This window comes from Gorilla gorilla, chromosome 1 (genome assembly GCF_029281585.2).
Source record: "Gorilla gorilla gorilla isolate KB3781 chromosome 1, NHGRI_mGorGor1-v2.1_pri, whole genome shotgun sequence".
In the NCBI taxonomy this organism is placed as follows: Eukaryota; Metazoa; Chordata; class Mammalia; order Primates; family Hominidae; genus Gorilla; species Gorilla gorilla.
In genome coordinates, this window is record NC_073224.2 from 239,177,658 (window position 1) to 239,204,757 (window position 27,100).

Sequence of the window (27,100 nt, forward strand, 5' to 3'; positions counted from 1 at the left end):
CCACCCCAGCAGTGTATTCACACCGCGAGGGATCGTGCCAGCTGTGCATGGCCAGCGTGGGCTCACACGAAAGCAGAGGCCAAGCCGTCCCAGGCACCGAGGAAACTATGACACAGCACGTTTCTCCTCGCAGGCAGGCGCACGTGTGAAAACCACCCCAGCTCCGTCTCTCTCCCACTCACCCCATCAACACAGAATCTTCATCACTCAAGGACCCCTGCGGCCCAAGCTGGCTGTGAGGAGCAGCCCTGCGTCTGCTGAGGTCCCTTCGCACCTGGGGGAGGGGCGCGCTGCCAGCCTCCCCAGCAGCCAGCACCCCCCAAGAGGGAAAGCCGCCTCCACCAGCAGCCCAGTCCCCCCCTTCAGCAGCCCAGTCTCCCCAGGCCCATGGCTCCCCACAAGCCTGACTGGGGAGGCTGGTTGTTGTTTTGGTTTTTTGTTTGTTTGTTTTTTTTTTTAAAACACCTTGCAAAATGGTCGTCAGAAGAGCGCCCACATTCCCACATCCCTGCCAAACACCATGCAGCCCTCAGACCCCTCCGAGTCTACCTCCAACCATTTCAGAATAGAAAACAGGACGCCGCAGCCCCGCTCCTCGCCACCATCCGAGGACCCCGATGGAGTGAGCCGTGCACATTAACCCTGGCCGTGCCACCCAGACTCCAACCCAACACTGTCAATGCAAAACGGGGGCTCAGACAGGCGGAAGGGCAGGCTCGAGACGGAAAGACCGCAGGCCTGGAACAGGTGCTGGCTGTTACCACCACCAGCCCTGGCACCTGGGGTCTCCAGACTTCACCCGTGGTCTCATCAATCTGCCCACCTGCAGCAATGCAGAATGGAGAGGAAGCGGCCATCCGTCCCGGCCCGGACAGACCCACACACCCACAACCAAAAAGCATCGGCCACAGTGAAACTCCCAACAGCCAGCAACTCCCTGGGGCCAGGCAGGCAGACGAGCCCAAGATGATTTACCCAAACCCCCCGGCCCCCAGCCCTCCACAGTCGCCGCCACGCATCCACTAGGCCTGGGCCACACACCATCCGTCCTCGGGGTGAGCATGTCCCTCCAGCAGCCCCTGCCTCGCTCAGAAGGTCTCTCCACAGCCTTATTTTTCTAAAAATCTGTCACCCGCAAAACAACAGCCTCTCACTGCGTTTCCCCTGACATTGCTGGGAGCTGCTGCAGCCGCACGCCTTCCCCGGGCCGTGGCACCAGCCGTGTTGCCACCCGGAGCATCTGTGCAGCGCACAGGCGGCGGCAACGCCGGGACTCAGACCCAGAATGCTGACTCGGGCACCGTCCTCCGCACGCACAGGGCCTGCAGCACGGCTGGCCCGGCCCCGGGGGCGCGGAAAATCCATGGGGGAGATGCCCCCGACTCACCGGCTTTCTTCTCCTGCCTCCTCAGCGCAGATTCTTTATGCTCTGTGCGCGGCGGGCGTGCAGGGAGGCATCTTCCTTCCCGTTGACGAGCTGATGCTGCGTCGGCTCGCCTCCGGCCCCGACAATAGGCAGGGAGGCTCGAGCGCGAGGAGCAGATATTTAACGGAAGGCCGGCTGTCCCGTCCCCCGCCCCTCACATCCCTGCCTCCTCATGTCTCCAGGCCCGGGTGGTACCCGGCTCCCCCGGGAAGCTGTAGCCAGCAGCTGAGGCACAAACTAAAACACGGCATGGATGTGCAGGAGCTGACGCTGACGTCACAGGAAAACAAGCATCTCTGCATCAGCACAGTCCAGAGAGCGGGCGCGCAGCGGCCAGACCCAGGCAGGGCTCGGACTCAGCGGACCTTGAAAATGCGACTTCGGAACAGAACCCAGCTAAGCCCAGGGTCCTGCAGGTTGGCCTGCCAGGCTGGGAGTGGGGGACAGCGCAGCTGTGGCCGTGGCGAGTGACCTCTGACCTGCGTCCAGAGGCTGTGAATGGGCTCGACACCAATGGCCAAGGGCCCCGAGCACTGTCCCGCAGCCCAGGAACGGAGGGGGAGGAGAGGAGGCATAGGGGCCTTGCGATGTGGTTGTGTCCACCCCACAAACCCCACCAGTGTGTGTGGGGACGGTGGGCACTGGGGGGCAGGAACAGGAAAGGCCAAGCTTCCCCAGGCTAAAAACTGTCCCGGCTGGCCTGGAAACGCACACCCCCAGCCTAAGGCAGGAGACACCCGCATTCCCAAGACCAGACCTCACGTGCTGTGCTGTGCCTGGCTGTGGCCAGCCCGGGCTCCTAGGGAGACCCAGAGCCGCCACCGCCGCCGCTGGGTGGCCTGACCCACCAACCCCCACCCTGGTACCCTGACAAACCCTGGGACCTGGTCATCACTGGCAAGTGAGACCTGGCATTTTCCTCCAATCATAAAAAACCTGGGGGTCGGCGGGGTGCTCAGCTGGGAATTCTGCCCACTTCCCCAAACGCAATCGGCACTCGCGCTGAGCCTACATGGGCCCCTTCGCACTGGGGGTGCAGAGGGACAGAGGGGAGTGTCCTGCAGACCTCTGGCTCTGACCATTCACACCACACGCTCCCTGCATTCATACGTGCTGTGCCCTCGATGCTCCAGCACCTATGGCCCTGCTGACCCTGAAGGGACGGCCCCGAGAGGCCAACCGATTCCTAGAGACAGCAAAGGACTTGTCCCACAGCGAACCTTTCAAATGCAAACCCACCAACCCAGAACTCTCACCTGGGCCCACCTCCTACACGGGCCCCCAATCGCCCCAGGGGCCTCCCCAGGTCACAGGGACAGCCCCTGCACCCCAGAGCCTGCTGAAGTTACTCCACCTGGCCGACCCAACGCCTGCTCCCCACACCTTTCCCATGGAAACCACAGTAAAGGCCCCACCCACACATCCCCCTGCCTCCAACCTACCCGGCGCTTGCCCGCATGGCCCCGCGAGGCAAGAGGTCTCCTCTCGGAAGCTGAGTAATAAACGACCTTCTCAACGGCATCATCTCCTGATGGCTGGCCTCCCACACCTGCCTGAACAGTAATAAAACCTCCATTTAAATCATCAAGCTCATAAACCTGTGTTTATCTGCATTCACGGAGTGGACTCCGGGCCAAAGCCCCGGGTTCAAATTCCAGCTCTGTCAGCAGCTCACCACGAGGCACGGCCACTTCTCCAAAGGGCCAAGCTTCCCTCGTCAGGCGGCTGAACAGCTGTGTGAGGGGCATTCCGTAAAATGTGAAACACATAAACCTAACACGTGCGTTTCACTCGACTTCCCAAATCTACGGGGAACAAGGGCTGGCAACCTACACTGCCTAGTGCTCCAAATCAGCAAGCTAGGATTTCTACGCTTTTAATTGGCTGAATAAAATGAAAAGGATAATATTTTGAAACACCGGAAGAGTCTATAAAATTCAGATTTCAGCGTGCATAAAGTTTCACTGGGACATGGCCATGCACCTCCTTGGGTGCTACCCACGCCTGCTCAGAACCCCAGGCTTCAACTACCTGGCCCTGGACAGAAGCAGCTCGCAGACCCCTGGCTAGGCCTATAAAATCATAAGACCACCGAATTCCACGGCCACGCTGAGCTCCCACAGGAAATACGCATTTATCCTGGTCCAGTGTAAACTTCACACAGACGGCTGGCTCAGCAGCACGACCACTGTCCTTCAGCCAACTCCTCTCTTCTGATCCATCCCAAAATATCCAGCTTTGCAGAACTCTAGGACATTCAGACTCAGCAGGCAAATTGCCAATTTTATTAGAAGCCTATTTTAGGGGGAAAACTAGCTTTTCCAGTTTGTTGCAAATAATCTGAGACAAAGCTGAATGAAACGGGATTTTTTAATAAAACAATAGACATACCTATAAATACCAGGGAATCACAGGCATGCGTTGATAGGCTTCCGTGGTAACCCGCCCACCTAGGCCTGGAGGACACCAGCAGCGTCCCCACTGTTCCACAGGCGGTCGCGCAGCCCCACTAGGCTTGGCCGCCTCCTCTCAGACGCCGCCGGGGCCTGGAACACACTCGGTGGGGCCGCTCTCTTCCCACTTGACCCTCCCTGGGTGGGAGAGGCGGCAAGACGGCCTCGCTAAGCACTTACTATGTTCCAAGAGCTCCTCTAAACCCTGTCGAGCCTCACAAAGCCCCCTTTTACAGAGGAGGAAACTGAGGCACGGGGAGCCCCACCCACATGCCTGAAGTCACAGTGCAGGCTCCCGGCCGGTGGGGTTTGAACCTGGCAGTGCAGGCGCCCCCCTGAGCAATCGGCCCCTGCATTGCCCAGGTCGCACGCCCAGGTCACACGCCCAGGTGTACTGGCTGCTCCCAGCAGGCGACTCCATGGTAGCCCCGGGCCCAGCACCCTCCACGTCCCTGTGGGGATGGTGTCCCGGCCAAGGACCCCTCTCTGCCCCAGGCTACAGGGCTATGAGGGCGGGAGGCAGACAGGCCAGGGGATGGATCTGGGGATCCCGCCATTGCCCCAAGTGAGACACTACAGCCAGAAGGCCCCGGAGTCTCAAGAGCCCCTTCCCCTTCCTGGCCCACCCCGGCCCCTGCAGCCGAGGACTGTCCCCCGCCAGCCCCACCCCAGCCCCTGCAGCTGAGGACTGTCCCCCGCCAGCCCCACCCTGGCCCCCACTGTGGGGTCAGGAAGGACCCCTCCACGCCCCCCATGGCTCCACCCACATGGCTCCAGCCCCTTCCCCTGCTATCTGCCCCAGGACCACCGGCCCGGGAGAGCCCAGGCTCCTCCACTTCCCCTACACAGGCCAAGGCGACTTTGCCACCCTTGCATCCAGAGACCTGCTATTAACATCCCTGGCCATGAAAACCTCCTGCTTGCCAAGTAGAAATGGCCTTGGAGCTGGGTTCAGGGGCTGAGCAGGGAATATACCCAGAGGCAAAGGCAGCAGTCACGGTGTCCTCCCGGCCAAACCCCAGGGGCCCCACCAGACCCAAGGGGTGAGGCTCGGGAGGGTCCCAGCTGCCTGGGGCCTGACCCAAGCGTTCCAGGCTCCAGAACCCACTACCAGGACCACCCTAAGTGACAAGATGGGCTACAGTGGGGTGGGGCTGCCTGCTATGGGCAGAATGTGGAATGTAGGACACCTTTCCCCAGGGTGCAGGCTGGAGCAGGGTCCCGCTGCCCAGGGATGCCATCTGTGCTGTGGACAGGCAGGAACAAACAACATGAAATGCACAGGGCAGCCAGCACTGGCTCTGATGACCCCAAGGACACCACCAGCTGCTAAGTGGGGTCTGCGGCTGCCCAGCCCAGCGGACTCTGTATTTCCTCCATGGACTCTAAGGACCTCGGAGGCCTGGTCCAGCTGACCATCCAGCGCTGCCCTCAGCAGGGTCTGGGTGCAAAGCCAGGCTTCCCCCGGCACCTCCTCCACAGGGCGGGCACCCTGAGTCGTCACCACACACCACAGGGAGGCCAATGGGGCCTGACTGGGGACCACCCTGTCCCATGGACGCTGCCCAGGCCTGAGGCTACCCACCGAGGAGCCCCAGAGCCTCTGGACTGCAGCAGCAGCAGAAATAACCCCACCCAAAGGAAGACTGGGGCTGCTGCCTATAGCGTCCACCCCTCCCTCCACATGATGGGCCCAGCCATCTAGAAACAGGAAGCCCCTGGAGCCAACACGGAGGGGCCAGGGTGTTGGGAGGTCCCTCGCTTACTGCCAAGGTTCAGGGGACCGCCCACCACCCACCAGGGGAAGTGGCAGAAAGGGCCCTGGCTGTCGTCTTGACATCTCCCTCCCTGCCATGTCCACCTACTGTCCTTTGAGACAGGTATCAACACTCACTCCAATGGGGGTCTGGTCCTAAGCACTTTTACACACGATTTTATTTACAGTCACCCCGTTTTACAGGTAAAAAGGCACCACTAAACAGGTCGTTTGCTCAAGGTAATGGCAACGTTCTGGTTGGTGGAGCCCCAGGAACTTTCTGGACACCCACTCCCTTTCTATTCCATGCCCCCTTGCCCAGGACCCTCCCTGCCAGGTGCAGCAGCCTCCACCCACGGGGGTTCTCCAGCTGCCCATCACCTCCTGGACCATGCCTCCCAAAGAGACCACCATGGCTGGGGCCTGCAGCAGGGGCTGGGCCCGGAGAGGCCAAAGGCTAGAGGATCTCAGTTTCAACGAGCACAGCACGGATGCAGGGGAGGGCTCTCCCGGGCGGGGCTGACGGAGGTTCCGGGGGTCGCATTGGTTGGGGTGTTGCTGGAACACTAAGGACAAGCGACTGCAGAACGGATGCCGTTCAAGATGTGGCCAGCGGGGTGGTGACTGGCGGGAACCGGGCCACGTGTCCCCGTGGCGGCCGGCGGGGCGGTGACCGGCGGGAACCGGGCCACGTGTCCCCGTGGCGGCCGGCGGGGCGGTGACCGGCGGGAACCGGGCCACGTGTCCCCGTGGCGGCCGGCGGGGCGGTGACCGGCGGGAACCGGGCCACGTGTCCCCGTGGCGGCCGGCGGGGCGGTGACCGGCGGGAACCGGGCCACGTGTCCCCGTGGCGGCCGGCGGGGCGGTGACCGGCGGGAACCGGGCCACGTGTCCCCGTGGCGGCCGGCGGGGCGGTGACCGGCGGGAACCGGGCCACGTGTCCCCGTGGCGGCCGGCGGGGCGGTGACCGGCGGGAACCGGGCCACGTGTCCCCGTGGCGGCCGGCGGGGCGGTGACCGGCGGGAACCGGGCCACGTGTCCCCGTGGCGGCCGGCGGGGCGGTGACCGGCGGGAACCGGGCCACGTGTCCCCGTGGCGGCCGGCGGGGCGGTGACCGGCGGGAACCGGGCCACGTGTCCCCGTGGCGGCCGGCGGGGCGGTGACCGGCGGGAACCGGGCCACGTGTCCCCGTGGCGGCCGGCGGGGCGGTGACCGGCGGGAACCGGGCCACGTGTCCCCGTGGCGGCCGGCGGGGCGGTGACCGGCGGGAACCGGGCCACGTGTCCCCGTGGCGGCCGGCGGGGCGGTGACCGGCGGGAACCGGGCCACGTGTCCCCGTGGCGGCCGGCGGGGCGGTGACCGGCGGGAACCGGGCCACGTGTCCCCGTGGCGGCCGGCGGGGCGGTGACCGGCGGGAACCGGGCCACGTGTCCCCGTGGCGGCCGGCGGGGCGGTGACCGGCGGGAACCGGGCCACGTGTCCCCGTGGCGGCCGGCGGGGCGGTGACCGGCGGGAACCGGGCCACGTGTCCCCGTGGCGGCCGGCGGGGCGGTGACCGGCGGGAACCGGGCCACGTGTCCCCGTGGCGGCCGGCGGGGCGGTGACCGGCGGGAACCGGGCCACGTGTCCCCGTGGCGGCCGGCGGGGCGGTGACCGGCGGGAACCGGGCCACGTGTCCCCGTGGTGGCCGGTGGGGTGGTGACCGGCGGGAACTGGGCCACGTTTCCCCAACTCTGAGGGGAGGCTGCCCACCCAGGCCTCCCTGCTTAGAGGGGTCCGAAAGGGGCGTCAGTCTCAGTTCCGCTGAGCGCCGGCTGGGCCTGTCCCAGCCAGAAGAACCTACAGAAGAGCCACCTGCCGTCTGTCCTGCCAGGCGCCGGCCCAGCACATGGTCCCAATGACCAGCGCCACTGGCAGCACGAACCTATCACGGGGCGGGGGCCTGGGCAGAGAGCATTTCCTGGGGACAGAGCCCACCCACAAAGTGCTGGTGAAGACAGACCACCCAGCACTCCCACCAGATCAGAGGCAGACCTTGATGTAGTCAACTGCGGTGCATTGAGGATGGGCCTCCAAAAAGACAAGTCCATGTCCTACTCCAGAAGCTGTGAGCGTAACCCTCCTTTGGAAAAGGGTTCCCGCACGTGTGATTAAGTCCAGGTCTCAAGGTGAATGTCCTGGACTGCCCTGGTGGGCCCCAAAGCCGACCACCAGTGTTCCAGTGAGAAAAGACACAGACATGGGGAAGGTTCAGGGTGACAGGCCAGAGGCTGGAGTGATGTCTACAAGCCAAGAGTTGACAGCAGCCCCAGAGCTGGGTGGCCAGGAAGCAGGATGCTCAGAGCCTCCCAAGAAAGCCAGCCCTGGCCACACCTTGGCCCGGGTCTGCAGCCTCCCGGCTCCAGCTTCCCCTCTGGGGTGGGGGTGGCAAGGAAGGCGGGGGGTCTCTGAGAGTGGCCCTCCCACATGGCCACATCGAAGCCGGGCCGCCCCACCCCTCCCTAGCGATGCTCTCCCGTTACCAGGGCCGGGCTGTGGCTTGCAGCTGGGGTCTGCCCCGGAGGAGCTGCTCGGAGGTCTTTGGATCTAGCCTTGCTCTCGCCGCTGCCCCGAGGAACGTACTGCTGCCTCTCACGGCAGATGTGGCTCAGGCCGACAGGGCCGCCACACGTCCAGAGTCCTGTGGCCTGAGGGATCTGCTGCACTTCGGGCTGTGAGTCTCATCTGCTCAAGTCCAAGAGAAGGGCCCCGTCCCAGGTCAGCCCAGGTGCCAGCAGATGCCACCCCAGACACAGACACGCAAAGCGGCTCAAAGACCAAAATGGAAGAAAATATATTTGTATCACTAGGGGAAGCCAGAAGGGAAAATATTAACAGATTTGAGTATTGAAACAAAAATCACACATACCATTTCTGTGTGACCAGATACAGCAAGGAGGGGCAAAGAAGAGGCACCCGGGAATCTACCGGCCACACACTGGCCTCACCTGGCACTGCAGTGAACGGACAGTGAAGATGGAGAAACAAGCGGGAGAGGGGCCCGAGGCACCTGCGGCCCCTCATGCGGACCCCCGTGCCACCACCCTCATGGGCCCTGGGCAGCCTGGCACACGTGGCAGCAGGTGGAGCCCACAGACCCCAGCTCCACCGCCCGATTACTCCGCCTCAACGCCACTGAGGCCGCCACGGATGCACACAGGGGATCCCCACTCGACCGGGGCGTGACCAGCCCTCACCTCCCCCAAAAAACCAGGTGCTCCTGATCTCATCACACGCTCAGCCCCGAACGCCCCAGCCCCCACCAGTGTCCATCAGCAGAGGAACGGACAGACGGGATGAATCGCATCACAGAATTCATCCAGCCATAAAAAGGAATGAAAAAGCAACTAGGGAGAACACATAAAGAAACAGAGAACTTGAACAACACAGTGAACCACACAGCTCTGACAGACACAGCAGAGCGCTGTACCCGCAACGGCTGCACACCCTCAACACACACGGGACGTTTTCCAGGATAGAACACAAGTGAGCCACAGACTCAGCCGCGGTAGATTTCAAAAAATAGACATTATCCAAAGTATATTCTCCAACCACATCAAGATGAACTTAGAAATCAGTTAACAGAAAGAAAACAGAAGAATTCACAAATATATGGAAACAACACTACACACTCAACCAATGGATAGAAGATGAAACCACAAAGAAAATCAGAAAAATACTGAGAGATGAATGAAAACAAACGCAACATATCAAAATTTCAGGAGTGCACAGAAAGCAATGCTAACGAGAAAATTTATAGTGATGAACTTTTTGTGTGTGTGAGAAACACAGTTTTGCCATGTGGCCCAAGGCTGGTCTCCAACTCCTGGCCTCAAGTGATCCTCCCTCTTCAGCCTCCCAAAGCACTGAGATTACAGGTGTGAGCCATGGCGCCTGGCTATGGTGATAAATATTTGAAATAAAAAAACGAGAAAGATCTCAAATTAACAACCAAATTTTACACTTTAAGGAACCAGAAAAAGAACAAACCAAAAGCTGGCAGAAGGATGGGAATAATAAAGATGAGAGCAGGGCTGGGCGCAGCAGCTCATGCCTGAAATCCCTACACTTTGGGAAGCCGAGGTGGGTGGATCATCTGAGGTCAGGAGTTCAGGACCAGCCTGGCCAACATGTGAAACCACATCTCTACTAAAATTACAAAAATCAGCTGGGTGTGATGGCATGTGCCTGTAATGCCAGCTACTCAGGAGGCTGAGGCAGGAGAATCACTTGAACCCAAGAGGCAGAGGGTGACATGAGCTGAGGTCGAGCCACTGCACTCTCTCCGTCAGAGAAACAGACAGAGAGAGAGAGAGAAAGAGAACCTCCCAACAAAGCAAAGCCCAGGGACTAACAGCTTCACAGGCAAATTCCACCAAACACTTGAAGAACTAACACCAGTTTTTCTCAAACTTTTCCAAAAAAATTGAAGAGGAAGGAACACTTCCTCACTCATCCTGTGAGGCCAGCACTACTCTGACACCAAAGCCCAACAAAGTCACGACAAGAAAGCCTCTGACCATTGAGTCTTATGAACATGGACATAATTATCCTTTATGAACATGGATGTAATTGTCCCTTATAAACACGGATAACAAAATACTAGTAAAATGAATTCGGCAGCATATCAAGAAAATTACACACCAAGAGCAAGAAGGATTTTTTCATGGGATGCAAGGATGGTTCAATGAATGAAAATTAAAGTAATATACCACATTAACAAAATGAAGGTAAAAAAAACACATGATCGTCTCAACTGATGCAAAAGAAGCATGTGACAAAATTCAAAGCCCTTTCCTGATAAAAACAATTGACAAACTTGGAATAGAAGGAAACTATCTCGACATAATAAAAACCATGTATGAAAAACCCACAGCAGACATCACACTCAGTGACGAAAACCTGAAAGCTTTTCTTTGACGATCAGGACAAAGGCAAGGATGATTGATCACACCACTTTTTTTTTTTTTTTTTTTTTTTTTTTTTGAGATGAAGGCTTGCTCTGTTGCCCAGGCAGGAGTGCAGTGGTGCGATCTCCACTCACTGCAAGCTCTGCCTCCCGGGTTCAGGCCATTCTTCTGGCTCAGCCTCCCGAGTAGCTGGGACTACAGGCGCCTGAAACCACGCCCGGATAATTTTTTGTATTTTTAGTAGAGAACGGGGTTTCACCGTGTTAGCCAGGACGATCTCGATCTCCTGACCTCGTGATCCACCCGCCTGGGCCTCCCAAAGTGCTGGGATTATAGGTGTGAGCCACCGCGCCCAGCCGACCACACCACTTTTATTCAACAGAGTAGTGGAATTCTAGCCAGAACAATTAGGCAAGAAAAAGAAATACAAGGCATCCAAATTAGGAAGGAAAAAGTAAAATTATCTCTGTACACAGATGATATGATCTTACATGTAAGAAAGCCCTAAAGTTTCCACAGAAAGTTGTTAGAACTGATAAATTCAGCCAAACAGCAGGCAAAAAAGTCAACACACAAAAATCAACTGCACTTCTATACACTTACAATAAACAACCCAAAAGGGAAATCAAGGAAACAATTCCACTTGCAACAGCATCAAAAAGAATAAAACGTTTAGGAATTAACCAAGGGGGTGAAAGACTTGTACAAGGAAAACTGTAAAACACTGCTGAAAGAAATCAAAGAAAAGATAAACAAACGGAAACACACTTCAGTTCATGGATTGGAAGACTTCATACTGTTAAGATGTCAGGACTACCCAAAGTGATCTACAGAGCCAATGCAATCCCTGCAAAGATCACAATAATGTTTTTTGCAGAAATAGAAAAGCCTGTCCTAAAATTCATCTGGAATCTCAGGGGACCCCAAAACAATCTTGAAAAGGAAGAGCAAAGCTGGAGGGCTCACACTTCCTGATTTCAAAACTTCCTACAAAGCTACAGTGATCAAAACAGTGTGGCACTGGCTCAAAGAGAGACACAGAGACCAATGGACTAGAAGAGACTCCACAAATGAACCCTCCCACATATGGTGAAACGATTTTCAACAAAGGTGCCAATGCAGTCCAATGGGGAGTCTTTTCACCAATGGTGCTAAGAAAACTGGACCTCTGCATGCAAAGGAATGAAGTTAGATGCTTACCTTACACCACATACAAAAATTAACTCAGGATAGATCCATGACCTAAACATAAAACCTAAAATTATAAAATCCTTAGATGAAAAAGAAGGGGAAAAGCTTCACAACATTCGATTTGGCAGTGATTTCTCAGATGTGACACCAAATACACAGGCAACAAAAGAAAAAAACATTAAGCAGGATTTCAGGAAAATTTTAAAACTTTGTCCATCAAAAGGCACTATCAACAAAGTAAAAAAACAACCCACAAAACAGGAGAAGATATTTGCTAATCATATATCTGATACGGGATTAACATCCAGGACAGAGAACTAGTAACACTCACCAACAAAAAAACCAAACAACCCATTCAAAAATGGACACTGGACGCGAAAAGACATTTCACCAAAGAAGACGCAGAAATGGCCAACAAAGCCGGGCACGGTGGCTCATGCCTATAATCCCACCACTTTGGGAGGCCGAGGTGGGTGGATCACTTGAGGTCAGGAGTTCGAGACTAACCTGGCCAACATGGTGAAACCCCCAACTCTACTAAAAATACAAAAACTAGCTGGACATGGTGGCGGGTGCCTGTAATCCCAGCTACTCAGGAGGCTGAGACAAGAGAATCATTTAAATCTGGGAGGCGGAGGTTGCAGTGAGCCGTGATCGTGCCACTGCACTCCAACCTGGACAACAGAGCAAGACTCCAACTCAAAAAAAAAAAAAAAAGAAATGGCCAACAGGCACATGAAAAAATGCTCAACATCACTTATCACCAGGGAAATGAGAACCAAAACCACAATGATATGCCACCTCACACCCTTTAGCTACTGTCAAAAAACAGAAAACGACAAGAGCTGGAGAGGATGGAGAGACAGTGGCGCTCGTGCACTATTGCAGGGGGTGGAAAATGCTGCAGCCACCGTGGGAAATGGCACGGCGGCTCTTTAAACAGAATTATCGGCCAGGCACAGTGGCTCACGCCTGTAATCCCAAAACTTTGGGAGACCAAGGTGGGCAGACTGCTTGAGCTCAGGAGTTCAACACCAGTCTGGGCAACATGATGAAACCCTGTCTCTACAAAAAGTACAAAAATTAGCCGGGCGTGGTGGCACATGCCTCTAGTCCTAGCTACTTGGGAGGCTGAGACAGGAGAATCGCCTGAGCCCAGGAGGTGGAGGCTGCAGTGAGCCGAGATCATGCCACTGAACTCCAGCCTGGGCGACAGAGCGAGACGCTGTCTCAAAAATAAATGAATAAAAATAGAATGATCAATGATCCAGCAATCCCACTTCCGGGTCTACACCCAGAACTGAAGGCAGGGTCTCCAGAGGTCACTGTGCACCCGTGCTCACAGCAGCATCATTCACAACAGCTAAACTGTGGAAGTCACCCATGTGTCCGCTGACAGAGATGGGTAAACAAAATACATCCATACAACAGCCTGCAGTTCAGTCTTGAGAAGGAAGGAGACTGCGACACAGGCTACGCATGGCCGCGCCTTGAGGACATGGTGCTGAGTGAAATAAGCTGTCACAAAAGGACAGATCCTGTGCGACTCCACTCACGGGAGGCCCCTAGAGTCACCAAAGTCACAGAAACAGAAAGCGGCGGGTGGGTGTCGGGGGCTGGGGGAGGCAGAATGGGGAGTGAGGGTTTCATGGGGACAGAGGCTGAGTCTGGGAAGACGAAGAGAGTTCTGGAGATGGGCGGTGATGATGACTGGACAGCAATGCCAATATCGAATACCAGCGAATTGAACCTTTAAAAAATGGCGAAGATGAGGCCGGGCTCGGTGGCTCACATCTGTAATCCCAGCACTTTGGGAGGCCAAGATGGGTAGGTCACTTGAGCCCAGGAGTTCGAGACTAGCCTGGGCAACATGGTAAAACCCCAACTCTACAAAAAGAAAAACTCGGCCAAGTGTGGTGACACGCACCTGTAATCCCAGCTACTCGGGAGGCTGAGGCATGAGGACTGCTTGAGCCTGAGAGGCAGAGTAGTAGTAAGCCAAGACTGTACCATGCACTCCAGCCTGGGTGACAGAACAAAACTCCGTCCCCCCTCTGCCAAAAAAAAAAAAAAAAGTTAAGATGGCAAAAATAGATGTTATGTGCATTTTACCAGAATAGAAACAAGATCTGCAGCGCCAAGAATGCCCCATCATGGATGAACCTTGGGAAGGTCAGGCGGCTGAAAGCCACTAGAGGCAAAAGGACAAACATGCAGGATTCCACAGACACCAAACGTCCAGAATCCGCAGGGCCACAGAGGCAGAGGCTGAGCGGAGGTGGAGGTGGGGCTGGGGCGGAACAGGGAGTGACCGCTGACGGGCACGGGGTTCCCTTTTTGAATATATTTTGGGTTTGTAACTACATAGAGATGATAGTTGTAAGTATAGTTTAGAATTTTTTAAAAAATCTATAAAACCAATTGACTTCATATAGACACACACAGAATGTGCCGGAAGGTCCTCTGCTGACGGTGAGACAGGCACATCCAGCCGTCTGAACCAGGCCCACGGTACAGCCGCAGTCCTGCCCTCGTCTGCCTCTGGCGTGCTCCATCCACTATACACACCTCCCAGTCCGACCCTTCTCACTGACCCTCAGCCTGGGCAGTGCTGCCTGAGGTCAAAAACACCTGTGAACACCCCCACAGGCGGTAAAACCACAGAGCCCCAGGCGGCGGCCACTGGCAACCAGAGCAGGGTGTCCTGTCTGAGATGAGCACCGAAGTCAGAGTGAAAGAAAGCACAGGACATCAGGGAGAGCGCCAGCCCCCTAAGCCCTGGTGGCCTGGGACCCCGAGTGGGCAGTGTGTTCTCACACACTCCTGACACTAGCGCCATGAAACCCAACCCACGTCCGGGTGGACATCAGCACACAGGGCAGGGCAGGGCTGCCCACCCCCAGCACCCGCCTCTGACCTCCTCGGCAAAGGCTGCCCCAGAGGCTCTGGTGGAATGTCCCCAACCAGGCTGAGTGGTCCCCGAAGCCGTGGAGCCACCCCTGGTAAACATCTCAAGGACCTACTCATGTGTCCCAGGAGGTCCTTCCTCGGGGCTTGGCCACATTCTCCGCATTCCCCACAGTGACTCGGCTGCCACCCCCATGACGCACTCCCCTTCAGAGCTCAGGCCTCTGGGCATCCTGTGACCCCCCAACTTCCCCTTCCTCCACTGCAGTGGCCGAGCAAATGCGGGCCTCCCTTCCCTACGCGAGGCCGGCAGGTTATCCACACGGGCAGAGAGGCAACGCCGAGGTCGTAGACAGAAAGAGCAGACCCCAGGCCCCCAGACAGGGTTGAGACAAGAGGGAGAAATACGGCAGGCTTCCCCCGCACCCAGGGGCTACACTGGCCGCATGTGGATACCTCTGGGAGTGCACAGTCTCAGCACACATGGGACAGAGGAGCACAGTCCTGTCACCAAGTCAAAAAATCACCCAGGTGGCAAATAAACACGGCCCATGGGTCCCCTCCTATAAAGCAGCAGCATGAGGCTGCAGAGCGCTGTGGAGGGGACAACCATCGTCTCACCCACAGGGAGTATCTGTCCTATTTATGTGTTTATGTATCTATAAAAACACAGTGAACCGTACCCTCCCAGGGTGCGTGCTCCAGGGTCCGTGAGGCGTGGGCACCCAGAGGGAGGGTCCCAGGAAAGGTCACCACCAGGGCAGCTGCGTAGGTGATCAGGGCCCTGACGCCCACTGTCTGGCCACCTGCCTCCAAAGCCTCCCCGCCCCCTGCCTCCCCACACTCGCCCTGCGCTGCCAAAACCACCTGGTGGTGTCCGCCTGCCATGGACACACCCCATCTCCTCCTGCCGGCAGGTCCAGCCCCAGACCACCCGCTCCATTCCTGCCAGGGCCCACCTCCGGATGGCTCCTCGGCCTTGCCAGCCACGGTGCAGGGACCCCAGTTGGCTGAGGGCCTGGAACCGGGATGCCACGCCGCCCTCTCCCCGGGCAGATCATGGAAATTCCGTGGCTCCTGGGGCCTCCCCTACGCTAAGCGCTGCCAAACCTCTATTCAGCCCCACTTCTCGCTGGAAGCCAAGACTCTCGCCCCAACTGCCCACTCACCCTCTTGGCCTGAATCTGCTCCCACCCCCAGTTCCTGCCCAACACAGGGCACCGCCAACACCCAGCATCCAGCCTGAGGCCAGCGAGGTGTGTGCCCTGACAGCAGGGGTGGGGGATGCCCTGCCCGAAGGGCACTGAGCCACGTGCCCTGCGCTGGACAGGCAGCGGCCTCGGTCCAGGAGCTCCTGCCCACACAACGAATAAGGCATGGCATGGATGCTGGAGGCTGTGTGGGGTCTGGAGAGTGGGGGTGGAACCCCACCAAACACAGCCATGGGATGCGCGGCCCGAGAGCAGCGTAGCCACCTGCCCAGGGCCCAGCAGTCTCCGGGATGCGGTAGGAAGTGAGGTCAGAAGCTTCCCTCTGAAGCCACAGCCCCCGGGACTCACTCTCCTTCCTCTCCCCACAATGGAGCCAGTGTGGAATGAACGGAGCCCCCACCCCAGCTCAGGGGCCAGCAGGGACCAGGAGGAGCAGACGACTGGCCTGGGGGTGGTCGTGAGCTGAGGCAGCCACAAAGGAGCAGTGTCCAGCCTCCCACCTGGCCTCTCCCTCCTAGGGAGACAGCAGGGCACCCCTGGACTTCTCATGCTACCAACTAGCCAAGCGAGTCCCCCGCCATGTGGTGCTGTCAGCCAGAACACACACAGGCAGCAGCTGCAGTGAAAACCCCACCCGCGGTCACCACGGCCGCTCGTGCCCTGACGCTCCACGAGGGTGAACCTCCGAAAATGGCACCACTGCCACCTCCGTGGCACAACGGATCAACAGTTCAACCCCGTAACATGCGAGACCGGCGTAGGAAACCCCAGTACTCACTGTCTTCTCCCGGACACGGCAGGCCAGGCTGCTCAGGGGTGCTCGGGAAAACTGGACAAGAGAGAGAAAGAGACAGCGTCAAGACCCTGCGGCTGCCACTCAACAGTCTCACGGAGGAAGTCCCGCCTCAGTCAGGCTGAGCACGTGGACTTCACACAAGGTGCACGTGGCGTTGCCAATGAGAGCCCGCTCCTGGGAGCCGCAAAACCCCGTGCGTCTACGTAGGCCAGGCTCCATTAGGTAGGACTTTAAAACCCACAGAAAAACTTAGAGTGAAAGGCAATCAGAGGGACCTGGACAGCAAAGCCATCAGAGGAAGCTACTGATTCGTATTTTTAAACTGTATAAAAATGGGGAAGAACTGCAATTACTTTGAAAACTGACTTTTAGAAGCATTTTAGATTCCACTTCTTCATACTCAAGACAGAGTTCAAAATTATTTTAACATATATCCTGGGCTTCCACAATAAATTATTAAAATAGGTGCTTAGGAAGTATTAAAACTTGGCTGGACATGATGGCTCACGCCTGCAATCCCAGCACTTTGGGAGGCCGAGATGAGAGGATGGCTTCAGGCCAGGAGTTCAAGACCAGCCTGGCCAACATGACGAAACCCCATCTCTACTTTTTTATGTGTGTGTGTATATACACATAAAAGTATTGAAACTTTAATAAAACAAACATTTTTTGTTTTTTGTTTGTTTTTTTCAGATGGAGTCTCACTCTGTGCCCAGGCTGGAGTTCAGTGGCACGATCTCAGCTCACTGCAACCTCCGCCTCTCGGGTTCCAGCAGTTTTCCTGCCTCAGCCTCCCAAGTAGCTGGGATTACAAGTGTGCACCACCACGCCCGGCTAATTTTTGTATTTATAGTAGAGATGGGGTTTCACCATGTTGGTCAGGCTGGTCTTGAACTCCTGACCTCAAGTGATCCACCTGCCTCGGCCTCCCAAAGTGCTGGGATTACAAGTGTGTGCCACTGAACCCAGCCCTATTTTTCTTTTATCTAGAAAATAATGTGAATTTTTAAGGCACCATATCTTTCCACGTAGAGAGGCAAAATGTGCTTACTAACACAACCACAATAAAATGGACTAGATCAGGCACATCTATGAATTTATTTATCTGACACAGGGTTTCGCCCCATCACTCAGGCTAGAGTGCAGTGGAATAATCACAGTTCACTGTAGCCTCTACCTCCTGTGCTCAAGGAATCCTCCCACCTCAGCCTCCCGAGTAACTGGGACTACAGGTGCACCACCACGTCTGAATATAAAAAAAAAAAAAAAAATTGGGGCCGGGCACGGTGGCTCACGCCTGTAATCCCAACACTTCAGGAAGCTGAGGCGGGCAGATCACCTAAGGTCAGGAGTTTGAGAACAGCCTGGCCAACATGGCAAGACCCCATCTCTACTAAAAATACAAAAATTAGGCTGGGCACCGTGGCTCACGCCTGTAATCCCAGCACTTTGGGAGGCTGAGGCGGGCAGATCACGAGGTCAGGAGATCGAGACCATCCTGGCTAATACGGCGAAACTCCGTCTCTACTAAAAATACAAAACATTAGCCAGGCGTGATGACACATGCCTGTAGTCCCAGCTACTTGGGAGGGTGAGGCAGAAGAATTGCTTGAACCCGGGAGGCGGAGGTTGCAGTGAGCTGAGATCGCGCCACTGCACTCCAGCCTGGGCGACAGAGCGAGACTCCACCTAAAAAAAAAAAAAATTAGCCAAGTGTGGTGACACACGCCTGTAGTCCCAGCTACTCGGGAGGCTGAGGCAGGACAATCGCTTCCATCTGGGAGGTGGAGGTTGCAGTGAACAGAGATAGTGCCACTGCACTCCAGCCTGGGGACAGAGCCAGACTCTGTCTCAAAAAAATAAACCAAGTTTTGGAGAGAGGGGGTCTCACTATGTTGCCCAGGTTGGTCTTGAACTCCTAGGCTGAAGCGATCCTCCCACCTCGACCTCCCAAAGTGCTGGGATTACAGTTGTGAGCCACCGCACCTGGCCTAGTCTTTAAATTTAAAGCCACATTGATATAAAGGGCTACGAAAATTAAGTGTTGTAACCAGGTAGCCCAGTGTCCAGGAGAATGATGGATCTGTCAGAAATCCATGGGTGGTTTCGAGCTTTGGTCCCACCTTGGACTCAATCATCCATGGCCAGACGCCTGGCAAGGAGCCCAAGCTACGCCAGAAGTGGACACAGAGACAAAGATGTGGCTGGCTGGCCGCAGTGCTGGAACCACATTCGCAGGCCCCAGATGCCCTGCAGACCCCCAGCAGTAGCGGGGAGGAGCCCACGCCCACCTAAAGACAAAGTGGAAATGATCACAAGTCACATCTCCCATGCGTCAGCTCATCATGGGGCTTTGAACTTAAAGCTGAGGACAGCTGTGAGCCTGGAGCCGGGCCTAGGGAGCACCGGGCAGGTGAGGTGGCTGGTGGGGCTGTCCCCTCTGTCCACATGCGCCGCGGGCCCTACGCTGGCCACTGGAGCCTCTGAGTGGTTTACGGGTTCTTTTTCATTTGGGTTAGTAAAATGTCAAAGAACAGGCCGGGCGCGGTGGCTCACATCTGTAATCCCAGCACTTTGGGAGGCTGAGGCGGGCAGATCTCGAGGTCAGGAGATCGAGACCATCCTGGCTAACACGGTGAAACCCCATCTCTACAAAAAATACAAAAAATTAGCCGGGTGTGGTGGCAGGCGCCTGTAGTCCCAGCTACTCGGGAGGCTGAGGCAGGAGAATGGCGTGAACCCGGGAGGCGGAGCTTGCAGTGAGCTGAGATTGCGCCACTGCACTCCAGCCTGGGCGACCCAGCAAGACTCCGTCTCAAAAAAAAAAAAAAAAGTCAAAGAAAAAAAACCCAAATGGCATTATATGAGACATCCCTAAATTCTCTGGCATCACAGGATTTTAAACCATTTTAAATCCCCCAGCTAGTCTGGCAGACACCCACAGCCAGGAACAGCCCCCCAGAGCTGCCCACCACAGACCCCGCCACTAACCATGAATGATGAGGCCTTCGTCCCTGCACTGACGGGCCAGGCGGAAAGCCTCTTCCAGCTCCATCTGGGAGGACACCGTGCAAGGGTCACCTGGGTGGGGCAGGAGACGGTGCTGACGTCGCTGAAGGCCCGAGGCAAAGGGGGCTGTGATGGACCCGCTCAGCACACCAGACGAGGGTCTGGTGGGGGTAAAGTCCCGATGCTCAGATTGGCCACCTCCTGGCAGGGTCGGGAGGTCCAAGGATGGCCGTCCACACTAGGGAGTCACCTGGCCCCCGGTGCAGCGTCAGAGCCACCCCGGAAGGGAAGTCAGGGCACCTGCAGCCCTGGGCACCACTTGGAGGGCTAAGCAGTGAGCGGGGCTGAGGACACTCTCCTGAGGTCAGTCCTGGGCGGAGGGAGAGCTCCTTGCCCTCTATGGCTGGAAAGGGACATGGAGGTGTACAGAACCCAGGCCCTGCAGGACTGTACCCAACCCAACGGGGGCGGTATCAGCCTCCACCCGCACGGCCGTGTCCTTGGCCGACAGCTGCCCGCCAGTCCCTGGGAGAAAGGGGTCTCTCTGGACGTCTCCCAATCCCCTTGTTTTTCAAGATGTGTGTCTGAGAGACAGGAGGTGGACACGGCAGGCCCTGGCTGCTTGTGCCCTCTCTGTGGTCCCTAGAATATGAAGAGCCCATCCTTCCAGAAGCACCTACCGAAAAAGGCCAGGACATGAGAAAGGAGGTCAGAGGAAGAGGTGAGGACCTGCCCAGGGTGGGGCAGGGAGACCCCCTGCAGGCAGTTCAAGACCAGAGCCCTTCCTAGGGGCATCTGGGCCCAGGTCCTTGATAAGCATCTGTGGCCAACCTCTTTCCCACCATCCCCACTGGGGAAAAGTTGGCTCCAACAAGTTTAATTCCACAGTTTTAAGTCTCCCTACAGAAGAGGCAGAGCACACTCCGCACACAGAGGCCGCCCTGGCGAAGTTCCCTGAGGCTGAGGATTCTGGCCGACATGGGACAAGGGCTACCTTCGCTGTCCACCCACTTGAGGGTGAGCGGGTGCTGCTGGTGCAGACGACACATGTCTCTCACTTCCTCGCAGAGCTCCTCGAAGGTCGTGGCGGCGTCCACGCTGGTGATGAAGATGTCCCTGGGGCAGAGGGGACATGGGCATCTGTTACCGTGGGGCATATTTGAATCAAATTAAAAAATGATTACCGACTAACCAAATCATTGATTAGATAAATGAAACTTTCCCCAAAGACAATATGACAGCCCCACCCCCTCCCCACACACACACAAAATAGAACGATTAACCATAACCATAGTTTAAAAAATGGCCACCATTGCCAGGCACAGTGGCTCACACCTGTCATCCCAGCACTTTGGGAGGCCGAGGCGGGTGGATCACGAGGTCAGGAGATCGAGACCATCCTGGCTAACACGGTGAAACCCCGTCTCTACTAAAAATACAAAAAATTAGCTGGGTACGGTGGCGGGCCCCTGTAGTCCCAGCTACTCGGGAGGCTGACGCAGGAGAATGGCGTGAACCCAGGAGGCGGAGCTTGCAGTGAGCCGAGATCGCGCCACTGCACTCCAGCCTGGGTGACAGAGCGAGACTCCATTTAAAAAAAAAAAAAAAAATGACCACCATCAACTTCCTTGCACAGAGAAAAGAGCGCGACCTACCTGGCTGGGAAGAATGGGGTCAAAATGGGAGAAAAGAAAGTGCCGCCTTGAGGGAGGCCCGGCCGCGTTACCTGGTCGGGCACCCGCTCAAGTTCACCCAAACGCGGGTGACCCCGGGACGGACACGAGCCGGGTCGGTGCAGGCCGCCGGCTTCGGTAAGGTAAAGGAAACCAGTCAGACCTGCCCCCAGACCTCGACGGTGCCAGCGGTGAAGTGGCAGGGATTAAATAATTCCATAATGAAAGGCCGCTCTTTAGACCCTGGAGTGGGGACTGGGTCCGTTGCTGCAGCCACGACAGAAGCCCAGGCAGATTTTTTTTTTTAAACCGAGTCACACAGAGTCAGTGCGTTTTATCTTTTCAGCCCCAGACAGGACCTGAACTCCAGGGGCTGGGGAAGCTCAGGGATTCCCAGGCACCCTTTGAAGGCTGGCGCTTCCCTGCTGATAGGGACCCGAGGTCCCCCCTCACCTCCTGCACTGAGCAAGAGCTGGTCTCACCCTGCGTGGAGGAGAGGGACCACCACAGGGCCCAGCTGGTGTTTCCTGAAACTCAGAGCGGGAATCACACCCTTGTGAACACACTGAATTTTCAGAAAAATCTACGGCTTTCTGACACCCACAAGAGCGCGGGGCAAGAGCACAGGGCCTATAAAAAGAAGCCTGAAGGGGTGTGAGACGTCCCAACCACAGAGATACAGGCTCTGCTCTTCGCTGACACTGCTGGCTCCCCATCAAGGTTATCTGAATTCATCAGACAAGTTTCAAGAAACAAAGTTCTCGTTCCAGACAAGAACTCCAGTGCAAACAGAACACAGGATCCGTCCACAGCTGCGGCCCTGGCACAGCGGCCCAGGGCCCAACTGCCCCACAGGCCTCACCCAGTCACCCTGGGCCACCTGGGCCTGGGGGACAGACACCCCAGCTACCCACCCCTTCCTGCTGGAACTGGCCACCCAGCACCTGCCCCCAGTGCCCAAGCACCCCACAGGAACCAACCTGGCTGGTCTTCGCCGCAGCCCACGGCATCATGGCAGATTAGGAAAGTAAGGAATGGAGGGGGATCACACACCCATCACCCTGGGGTCGCCCCAAGCTGACATCCACACCTGCTGCCTGACCTGGAGTCCAGAAGTCTGACCACCAGGAACTCCAGAGTGGGAGTCGGCCATCACTTCACCTTTGACCTCTTCCTGCCCCATGCCCCTACCCCTACAGTCCTGCCTCCAGTGGAAGCCAGTTTCCGGCCAATCTAGAGACCAGGTGGGTGGCTCCAGTAAAACCCCAGGGCTTGGGAAGTGTCAGGCCACCACCTCCAACTCTATCCCAATTCTGAATCAAACAGCTGCCCTGTGCCCTTTGGCAGGGGCATCCAGGACCCAGCACCCAGCAGCCAGCTGGGCCGCCCGGGAGAGACCCCTGCGTCTCCGTGGGCCTCAGCACCGAGCCTTGGGCTTTGCACACAGAAGCTCCCTGAACACAAAAGTTGTCTGAGCTGGGCCAGGCGCGGTGACTCACGCCTTTAATCCCAGCGCTTTGGGAGGCCAAGGCGGGCGGATCACGAGGTCAGAAGTTCGAGACCAGCCTGGCCAACAAAGTGAAACCTCATCTCTACTAAAACTACAAAAGTTAACCGGGCGTGGTGGCAGGCATCTGTAGTCCTACATACCAGGGAGGCTGAAGCAGGAGAATCGCCTGAACCTCGGAGGTGAAGGATGCAGTGGGCCGAGACCACACCACTGCAGCCTGGGCGACAGAGCGAGACTCAAAACAAAGAAAAGTCTGAGCTGAAAGAGGGAAGAGCCAGCACCAGTGTTTGTGGCCCTAGAAGAGCGGGCATCTGAGACTCAGCCTGGGAGCCTGGCCCAGGCCACCTGGGACTCCCTGAAAACACAGGTGCCTGGGGACCCCTCAGGCCCACAGGGGGCGGGGTGGGGGGGGCGAGGACTGGATCTCAAGTGTGCTCAGAGGGCCCTGGGAGGACAGGCAAGGATGACGGGGTGGCCATGCCCCATGGGGGTGACTGAAGTGCTCTTCCTTTTTCTAAAGACTAGTCTTCCACGTGTCCACGCTCAGCTACCCCCACGGACAGCAGCGTCTCACCCCAGGGACAGAGTTTCTAGGGCTTTCAATAACCCAGTACTCATCCTGGCAGCCGCTTTCTGGAACTGCGTCATTGCCCTAAGGCCTGAGTGTCCCACCCCACAGCCAGTCCCGTCAGAGAGGCACCGGGTGCCCAGAGGGACGAGGAGCCAGAACGGGGAGAAGGGTACTTCACACTCTGCAGCAGAGAGGAGGAGGACCTGGGAGGGGAGAGAGGAGAGAAGGAATGGTAGCAGCAGGGAAGAGCCAGAGGGGAGATGTGCCCTAGAAGGGGGAGGAAGGTGAAGGAAGAGGTGTGGCAGGGAAGGGAGAGAGGGGAGAGCGGGAAGAGGAGGGAAAACAACAGGGAAGGAGGGAGGAAGAGGAAGGGGTGGGGAGAGAGGGGAGAGAGTCCGGGAACGGAGGGAAGAGGAAGGGGTGGGAGCCTGGTCTCTCCAGCCTGGGAAACCAGAGTCACCGGGTGGAATTACACCCGCCCCACCACCAAAGTGCTCCCAGGGGCCGAAGCAAGGCAGAGGGAGGACGGGGCGGCCCAGAACTCCAGTGGCATTGCCTCCGAGCCTTGGTCCCAGGAATTGGACGCCGGAATGCAGGAGGGTCTGGGCCCCTGCAGCCCCGCGGGTGTGGACCTCCCTCTCGCAGGACTCCCCTGAGCTCCGCACCATCACCTGTTGCCCAGTGTGGTGGCTCCAGGATGGCAAGGAGACAGGAAGCCCAGGTCCCTGGACAAGTCCAATAGCCAGAACATCAACCATATCAAGTTTTAACCTGCTGACCTCCAGGCCAAAAGACATGGCTGCCCTACCTCTTCGGGTAGGGCTGGACGGTCAGTCCCCCAGAAATCCCTTTCTTCTGGTTCTGGCACCAAACCCGGGCCACTGCACCCCGAAGGTTCCAGGTGCTTGCCAGAGGGGAGCTGCAGAGGCCCCAACCTTCCCAAAGAAGAGACAATTGAGCCTCCTCAACAAACCCGGGGCCAAGCAGCCTCAGATGGCTGACCCGAGACCCCAAGACAAGGTTCGCAAGAAGCTGAACACGCTCAGACTCGCAGGGCACCATAGAGACCCCCGGGGCACTGTCCTGAGAGGACGTGGCCCGGGGAAGATGTCACCCGCCTAACCCTGCCGGCCGTCCCTGCCTCTGGGGCTCAGGTTGCCCACGCTGTAGCTGAGGACGCACCGGGGCAGGAGCAGCTTTTGGAGATCCCAAGGACCAGCCAGTGCAAGTCCGGAGCCCGCATTCCGCTCCCCTCCCTCTCCGCAGCAGCAGCCACCCTCGCGGGAGCGGAGGTCCCAGTTCGGGGCTCCTGGAGACGCGCACAGGTGGAATAACAAACCCACGGGTCCTCCCTTCCCCACCGCCCACACTTCGGGGGGCGGCGACCCCTCCGCTGTGCCTGTGAGCCCGGCCACCTGGTGCAGTCCCCGCCACCCCCACCAGCGCTGCCCCGAGGCGGCGGCCAAGAGTCCAGGACCCCTCCGCTCCGGCACCTGACCGCGCCCCCTCCCACAGCCAGGCAAGGGCCTCCGGGGGGCGGGTGCGACGCAAGCCCCAGGGTCAGTCTCGGCCCCGCCGTCTCCTCCAGAAACCCCTGTCCCCGCCCGACCGCCCCGAGCCCTGCCGGGGGCTGCATTGGAGCCACGGCGCCCGCGCCCCGGGTCTCCGGATTTTGGCTAAAGCGAGACCCCCGACCGGGTAAACGTGGAGAACGTTTAGGAAACGCTGATTTTAAGAAACCCGCCAGGAGTTTTCACAACTTGATGAAAACTTTCAGTCCTTACAGGTTTGCGGCCGGAATGTCCCCGCCCAACTTTCCAGCGAAAACGTCTACCACAGTGACCGGGCCGAGGAGCTCGCGGCGCGGGGCCGACCCCAGGGAAACCCGGTCCCGGGGAAGGAGCCCGCGCTGTCCACGACGTGTCCGCGGGTGACGCTCACGGGCGGGGACCGAGGACCTCCCGCGACAGCCCCGGGCCCGCAGCGACCTCGCCGCCCCTTCCCTCCCTCCCTCTCGCGCAGGAGCCCCGACAGCTGCGCCCTCCCCGCCCTCCCTGCCTCACCCGCGCCGCTCCCCGCCCTCTCCGCCGCTCACCCCCCGTAATGCGCCTTGAGGCGGACGCGGCCGCCAGTCCCTTCCATCTTGGGGCCGGTCCTGCTGGGCATGGCGCGCTCCCCCGGCCGCCGTCAGCGCTGCGCCCCGGGAGCTCCGGCCATGGCGCAGGGCGGGGGCGCCAGGTGGGACCGCGGCGGAACGCGGAAGGCAGCGCTCAGGACCGACAGCGCCGACCGGGTCAACTCCGCGGAACTCCGGCGGCGCGCGGGGCGGGAGCGGGGGGCGCGCGGGGCGGGACCGTCCGGCGGGGGCGGGGGGCGGTGTCCGAACATGGCGGACCGAGGTGGAGCCAGCGGCCAATCCGCGGGGCGGGCGGTCCCGGGGCGGGCGGTGGCACCTGCGGCCAATGAGGGCGAGGCGGGGCCGCCACCTGGGCCAATCCTCGGGGGACCCCCGGCCGCGGCCCAATGGCGAGGCGCGGGCGGGGCTACCTGTCGAGCGGGGCGCGGCGCACCTGCGCCAATGGGACCGCGCGCGGCGCGGCTCTGCCCGGCAACCGGAGGGGCCCCGGCCTCGGGGACGGAGCGGCGCCCCCGGGAACTCGCTGGAAACGCGAGTTCTCGGCCCTCGCCCAGACCCTCCGAATCGAAACTCCTGCGGCGCGCGCTGCCAGCCCGAGGGCCCCGCCGTCCAGGGGTCCCCTGACATCTCACACATGCGGACTGAAGCTGCGAGGAACGGAGAACCCGGCCAGGGTCACGGACGGGAGCGTCCGGACTCGGGTTCTCTGGGCCCCAGCCCCCCCTCCGCCCCCAGCGAATCCAAGGTCCCCTGTAAGGAAGGGCCGTCCACACTCGTGAGTGCAACCGCTCACTTCGCCCAGGTCAAGGACGCGGCATTGGCCCGAGTCGCCCATGACCTTCATTTCTGAAGCCACAGCCTCTCGGGCCTTACTCGAGGGGCTTGATCTGGACAATCGCTCTCCAGGCCCCTCCACCGCCGCCCAGCTCCCTGCCTCCTGGGCTCCTCCCCTGAAAATGCGGTTTTCCCTGATCAGCCCATCCCTTACTGGCTGCATCCACTGAAACCCAGACCTGCTGCCTGCAGGACCTCACCCAGGCACCAGGTGGACACCCAGACCCAGTTCCTGGCCTCGGCCCCTCTCCCCTGAGAGTGGACCTGCTCAGGCCACGCCCTCACACCCCTCACCCAGACACAGCCACCAGGACTTCAGCCACGTGCTTTCATCCTGCAGGTCGTGCCTGGCGCCTCCTTGATGCCAGGCCCTGGGGAGACCTGTGGCCACAGAACCCATGTTCTCCCTAGAGGTGGACAGGAGGCCCCTCTCCTACGCAGAAGCTGTCGTTCTTTCTTCTTAAACACCGTTTGCCCCTCCCTCCGCCCACCGAGCCATCTCTGCCCCTCTCTACAGCAAAGCTTCCGCCAAGCCGGCCCTGCTCCCTGTCTACCTCTCCTGCCACCACCCACTCACACGTTTTAAATACAAGCCGTCGGTTCTCAGACGTTTTCTCTTTTTTCTTTCTTTTTCTTTTTTTTGAGATGGAGTTTTGCTCTTGCTGCCCAGGCTGAGT

The 27,100-nt window shown here is 58.4% G+C and overlaps 1 protein-coding gene and 1 long non-coding RNA gene across 8 annotated transcripts in view; one reads left to right on the forward strand and one right to left on the reverse strand.

The window, feature by feature from the left end:
- PRKCZ (protein kinase C zeta) overlaps positions 1-25,838 on the reverse strand; it is a 131,338-nt gene extending 105,500 nt beyond the window's left edge. Inside the window, exons 1-4 of one of the 7 annotated variants that reach the window (XM_019010031.4) lie at positions 25,548-25,838; positions 20,693-20,814; positions 19,681-19,770; positions 16,672-16,722 (exon numbers count right to left, since the gene is read on the reverse strand). In XM_019010031.4, coding sequence (XP_018865576.2) covers positions 16,672-16,722; positions 19,681-19,770; positions 20,693-20,814; positions 25,548-25,618 — 334 coding nt within the window. In that variant the 5' untranslated portion in view covers positions 25,619-25,838. Of the gene's footprint in view, positions 1-182; positions 202-549; positions 569-1,041; positions 1,248-1,387; positions 1,680-16,671; positions 16,723-19,680; positions 19,771-20,692; positions 20,815-25,547 lie in introns of those variants that run through there. The other 6 variants (XM_063703372.1, XM_063703391.1, XM_019010063.4 and 3 more) reach the window with 6 other exon arrangements.
- A 297-nt stretch (positions 25,839-26,135) lies between these two features.
- Positions 26,136-27,031, forward strand: LOC101126921 (uncharacterized). Its single transcript, XR_008678369.2, has 2 exons — positions 26,136-26,290; positions 26,764-27,031. It is a non-coding gene; the product is annotated as an uncharacterized lncRNA (long non-coding RNA).
- The last annotated feature ends 69 nt before the right edge of the window (positions 27,032-27,100 follow it).